The sequence below is a fragment of the Fulmarus glacialis genome, unplaced genomic scaffold, assembly GCF_000690835.1.
Source record: "Fulmarus glacialis isolate BGI_N327 unplaced genomic scaffold, ASM69083v1 scaffold30172, whole genome shotgun sequence".
Lineage (NCBI taxonomy): Eukaryota > Metazoa > Chordata > Aves > Procellariiformes > Procellariidae > Fulmarus > Fulmarus glacialis.
Window position 1 is genome coordinate 5,981 of NW_009198920.1, and position 5,903 is coordinate 11,883.

Genomic DNA, 5,903 nt, shown 5'->3' on the forward strand with positions numbered 1-5,903 from the left:
GCCAAGAGGAAAGCAATAAATTGGTCTCTATCCATCCAGCAGGTAATACCTTTATATTGCAGCAAAGGAGAATTAAGTCACATAGGTGACTTTTTTTGAACTGTAAGTAAAATAAAAGACTAAATGGATTGCCCAGGAAGGCAGTCCTTAAAAAGAAACTGGACAGACATCTGCCAGCAGTGGTTTAGGGGGTGCTGTTCCTGCCATAGGGCATGGAAATAAATTAGTTACCTCTCCAACCCCCTCCCAGACCTAAGTGTAAAGACACCTTTCAGGTCTTTGGGGATCTGGCTTATCCCCTCACCGTGGTATATTAATGGCTATGGAGCAGACTGCGGAGACAAGGGTGTAAAACTCTGCTTGCCTGCACCCAGCTGATCCAGTAAGCTCTAAATGTTGCCTACAGAAACACAGAAAGTATTTCTGGCGTGGGGTGGAGCAGCGGGGGTGGAGGCAGTGGTACCTTTGCACTGCAGAGCCCGGGGCTGGCACAGCCTTTGCCCCGGAGGAAGGGGAGGGGATGAGCGAAGGCGTTAGTAGGGCAAAGGCTGTGTTGTCTGTTGATCCCAACTCCAGCCAAGGCAGAGAGAAGGCTTGCATGCCCCCTGCACTTTTAGCAAGGCCAGCAGGGCTGGAAAATGTCTCAGTGCCAAGAGAGCAAACTTTTGAGCAGGCTGCTGCCCTTTGTCCCTCTGTCTGGAGAGCAGTGACTCACTCCGCCACCGAGCTGGAGGCAGCCCAGGACATTCATATGCCTCTGTACCCAGCTAGCAAGGCAGGCCCGCGAGCTTTGCAGAGCCCCGGGCTGGAAGCAAACTCCAGGGTCTTTGTGAGGAAAGGGGGTATTTTCCTCCCGTGCGTGGCTTTCCCACATCCCTGAGAAGTTTCCCACCCCCATGTACGAGCAGCGCAGCCCGGAGCAGGGAGCCATGCAGGCACGCTGGGTGCACGCCTTCGTGTCCCGCGCAGGGATGCTGGGCAGCCGCACGCCAAGGGTCTCACTGCCTTGTGCCGGGTGGTCCAGGACACGCAGCAGCCTTGTGTCAGCAGGCTGCCTGGATCTCCCGACCGCACTGATCCCCTTGGGTTATTGCTTCGTCATCTGGCATTTGTCCTCTTTCTACCATGCTGTCCTCGTCTCTTCAGTGTGGCTCCCCCCCCACCTTGATCTCCGTAGTCAATAACCAAAACCCATCGCAGCTTCATACAGGTGGTGTCTTCTTTCTTTTCAATCAAAACCACAAACGGATTTGTTAATTAGGATGTGAGTCAGCAGGGTGCCTCCGACTCCGCAAGGCAGGCTGGCTGGCCACGAAAGAGCAGCAGTAGCGACAGCATCACTGGTGGGTCAAGGGGAGCAGTTGTTCCTCTCCATGCAGTACTTGTGAGGCTACATTTGAGGAGCCATGTCTCATTTTGACCCCACCAGCACAGGAGAGATCTTGACGATCTGGAGATGGTCTAGCAGAGGATCATTAGGAGGGTAAGACATTTAGAAGCATGGAGCACGTGCAGTACCAGCACAGACTGGAGCACAAACTCTGCTCAGAGGTGCACAGAGCAAGGATAAGAGGTGGCAGGCAGAAATTGCAACAGAGGAAATTCCAGTTGGACAGAAGGAAAAAATGGCTTATCATGTGGTTAGCACTCGAGTTGGGCCCCAGAGAGATGGGAATCTTATCCTTGGAGATTTTTGAGACTTGACTGGATGAGACCTTGAGTTGCCTGATCTAGCTTTGAGAGTAGCCCTGCTTTGAGCGAGAGCTGGATGAGGTGACTTCCAGAGATCACTTCCAACCTGATTTTTTCCTCCATTTCTTTCTACTCCAAATGCCTAGAGCTTTCCTAATGCCATGTCTGCCCTGACCCTCAGCTAAAAGCCTCCTCGCCAAAATCTTCTGTGGATTCTTTTAGAAACTGCAGACCTGGCCAAACTAGATTGTTTTATGCAGGATGTGTCCCCCATGTCTGCCTTCTACTCCTTGTGCTTAGTAAACTCTCCTGGGAAGAAACTATGTTCTTGGTCTGTGTTGCATTTCCCAACAGGATAGGATCCTGGTCCACCAAGGGGGATAACAGGGGCTACAGAAATACAGGAAGATTTTAGTCTTTTCTGCACTCATCATCCCCCCATTGTCCGTAACAAACCCTGCCTGACTCTTCACCTTCTCCCTGGCTGCTCATGATCTGTTGCTTTTGAGGTGGTGAGGTCCAAGGGTGACTTCTTTTCATCTTCTCTTGGTGGAGTGGCATTAAACCCCGGTGCATCCCAGCTGTGCTGCAACTTCTGGGCTCTGCAGGGAAGACGATGAAGGGGATTTTCTGCCGTCATCTGTTCCAAATTACGGTAGCTTCAGGGAGTTCTTTGGCCAGTTTCCACCACAACCCGCCAGCTCCCAAACCCGCGCAACTGGGAGGTGGGGCCTCGTGGTGGTAGTGGCCGGGGCACCGTGCATCACTCTCAGAGGACCCGGGCGAAGGGACGGTGCAGCCACCACCCTCTGCTCCTGCTCTGCCAGGGACGGGCTGCCCCTCGGTGAGTAGCCTGTCCCCACCGGGCACTCCGGGGACAGCTTCAGCGGGACCGGGGTGGGTGAGAGCAGGGATCACCCGCACTCCATAAATCTGAATTTCGTCTGCTGCTGAGAAAAGGGGGTCTGTGCTGGGCGTGGGAGCTGGAGGTGTGCTTTCGGGTGTCACCCAGCCGGGAGCAGTGGAGACGGGCATTTTGTGGTGCTTTTGCCCCCCGCATCGAGCTGGGGCTGCGCAGGGATGGGTGCTGGCATCGCGAGCAGCAGAGCTGCAGGGCAGAGGTGCGGGAGGGTGACCACGGCTGGGCAGCTCGCCGCATCCCTACCCGCAGCTCCTCTCTCTGCTCCCGTCCTGCCTTCTCACCCCTTCTCAGCCTGCGTCTCTCACCCTGGCCCCCATGCACATCTGTTAGTACACTGCTTGCTCTGAGTTTGCTTTACAGCTCTGCCAATGCCCTTTATCCTGCCTTGTACTGTAGCCCCTCCAAACTAGATGCCTCTCAACTAATTTTTTGTGTCTTCGGGTGTTAAGACACACTAGCTGGGGAGGGCTGTGTGGAGTCATTGGTTTTACAGCCTAACTGGTAAAAAGTCGACTGTTAGGCAATGCCGCATCCATTGCACCCATGGGAGGTGTGTGTCTCAGCCCAGCTCCCGGCCCCGCCGAGCTCAGTGGGTGCAGGAGTGAGTGAGGGGACCCACGCAGTTCTCAGTGAGCGGGGTCTGCATCTCCCAACTTTGCTTTGCAGGTGGATGCATCGCGATGACGGTGAAGAAGAATCAGACTCTGCAGAATGGAAGTGCCAAGGTGGGTGCGGGAAGAGGGAGAGAGGGGAGGGCAGAGGTGTGCCAAGGGCACCAGGTAGCTCCTACCGGCTCTGTTGGATGAATACGAGTCACATCTGACACTGTGCCACGTGTCCCCCTGTTATCTTTATATGGATCTTTACCTGCAATAACATAGAGCATCATCAAAGGGAAAGGATAAAACCTTTTGCATGCTTGAAATTAAATAGTCCAGAATCAAGAAAGTTAACCCTGGGTGGTGCGAGCCCTCAGTGATACTTGCCGGCAGTGCCTGTCCTTCGTCTGTGTCCCCACTGTGGACCCCAAACCTCCAGCAATCATGCTAGAGCCCTAGGATTGCTAAAAAAGTCTGAAAAAAGTCTAAAAAAGTCTGAAAAAAGTCTAAAAAAGTCTAAAAAAGTCTAAAAAATCTAAAAACTGCGGGATTTGTGAGAGAGCTGACTCCACGTCAAGACAAAATTAGCACAATACAGCACAAAACAATATCGTTTTTATCAAACATGCAGATTCACGGCCCAGTCATGGTCACAAGTGGGACGTGAGGCCAAACTCAGCCTCTCACCCACTGGTGATCCGGGGACAGCTCAGCTTTTTCTTCTGCTCTGTCCCGTGCAACCCAAAGAGCACTTGCCTCATGGCTGCTATGAGCCAAGGTTTGCCCCGTTCCTCCCTCGGGGCTGCAGCGTCTCCCTCGGTTGTCTCACCTCACCAGCTGGGTGCCGGGCGAGAGCAGGAGCGGAGGGTTGGAGCTGCAGGTTTATCCTGCTCACCCAGCTTTGAGGGACCAGCCTCCAGCCGTGCTCCGGCACTGGCAGCACACACAGGTGTCGGCTGTGCTGGTTTATACTGGCATCCCACGTCGCCCGTGCTACAAGGGTGTGGGGACGCAGTGCCTTGCTGCCTCGGAGAGCTCTGGTCCCCTCTTCTTCAATGGCTCCTACCAAAGCCCTTTGTGCCATCAAGGACAGACCCGCTCCTCTCCCCTTCTCCTTTTTGAGGTCCATATCCCTTACTTGTCACGGTGGTGACAGGACAGACAGGACAGAGGTGCCACATAGGCAAAATGGACTTTGCTGGTCCAAGGACAGGAGCAAGGACTGGGTCAGATGGAAGAAACAGCAAAGCAGGGTGGAAAGCCAGAGGGAGCACCTGGACAGTCGGGCTTGGGAGATGGAGGGAGTGGGGATCATCACCCCTCCGACTCTGCCTATGGTGTCCCTGCTCCTTCAGCAGCAGCAGCCAGCCTGCTTGTCCATGGCTGTGCCGTACACAGCATAGCTGGGAGACCCTCAATGGGGTTTGAGAAATGCCCTCCTCAGCATAAGCTGAGGTCTTCTGTGGTCACTGCAAATGCCACCAGTGTGTGGGCGATGGAGCGTTCCTCGGGGAATGGCTGTTGGCTAACCAATGCCTGTCTGCCACCTGCAGGAGAACGTGCTGCAGAGGGTCCTGCAGCTGCCGGTGGTGAGCTCGACCTGTGAAAGCCTCCAGCGGACCTATGCCAGCACCAAGGAGGCCCACCCGCTCATGGCCTCGGTGTGCGAGGTCTACGAGCGGGGCGTGCAGGGTGCCAGTGCCTTGGCCATGTGGAGCGTAGAGCCCGTGGTGCGCAGGCTGGAGCCTCAGTGTGAGTCCATCCACAGGGGGGGACACGGCAGGGGGAGGTACCAGAGCTTCCCTTGGTGGGACAGCGCTGGCACTAGCACGTGAGACCCCCTAGCACAGCCCGGGAGCTTTTCTTACTAACCCATCCCCATGCTTTTGCCCAAGGCAGTCGCTGTGGCTAACAACCTGGCTTGCCGGGGCTTGGATCACCTGGAGGAGAAGATCCCTGCCCTCCAGTATCCCGTCGACAAGGTAAGTCACAGGCAGAACAGTCTGGGACCCCCCAGCCCCCCTGCAGAGCCCACAGCACGTCTCCTCTGGTCTTGTTTCTGGACGGTGATGGGCTACTCAGGGAGGAACAGGGCAGCACCTCCAAGCAAGGACTCCTCCAGGGGCTCCTGCAGCCCAGGGGATGGTTGGGGCGCTCCAAATATAGGTCAACAGCGTCCTGTGTCCCATCCCTGCCAGATAACTCTAGCCCAGGCTAGAGAGAGCTATTATGCCCCTCTCAGGGCTGTCTACCGGCATGGCCATGGCCCATGGTCCCTCTGGCTGTCCCATGCCACCCCGAGCACACCAGCAGGGCTCTTCTCCATCTCTCTGCCTGCAGCTCGCGTCCGAACTGAAGGGCACCATCTCCTCTCCGCTCCAAAGTGCCAAAAGCACCATTGGCACCTCCATGGATAAGATCATGGAGCTGGCGGCGGAGGGCTATGAGGCCACCAAGAGCACGGTGGAAACAACAGCAAAGTACACGAGGAGGAACTCGGTGAGCCAAATGGCAGCCGCAGGGGTCGACACGGCCCTGGGAGGCCTGGAGAAGCTGATGGAGTACCTGTTGCCGGAGGAGGATGAAGAAGCAGGTAGTCCTGATGCCCAGATCCCCTCTGAAGGTGTCTGGGGAGGGCTGGCTGCATGTGGGGTGGCACCTCGCTCGTGGGGTGCATGTGGCAGGGGGAA

The 5,903-nt window shown here is 55.8% G+C and overlaps 1 protein-coding gene across 1 annotated transcript in view; it reads left to right on the forward strand.

The window, feature by feature from the left end:
* Positions 1 to 3,294: 3,294 nt before the first annotated feature.
* The window catches only part of PLIN1 (perilipin 1), a gene marked incomplete at its 3' end in the record, with an annotated part of 3,740 nt that continues 1,131 nt past the window's right edge, over positions 3,295 to 5,903 (forward strand). The window contains exons 1-4 of the mRNA XM_009573079.1: positions 3,295 to 3,339; positions 4,767 to 4,965; positions 5,113 to 5,195; positions 5,554 to 5,809. Of these exons, the coding sequence (XP_009571374.1) occupies positions 3,295 to 3,339; positions 4,767 to 4,965; positions 5,113 to 5,195; positions 5,554 to 5,809 (583 nt within the window). The remainder of the gene's footprint in view (positions 3,340 to 4,766; positions 4,966 to 5,112; positions 5,196 to 5,553; positions 5,810 to 5,903) is intronic.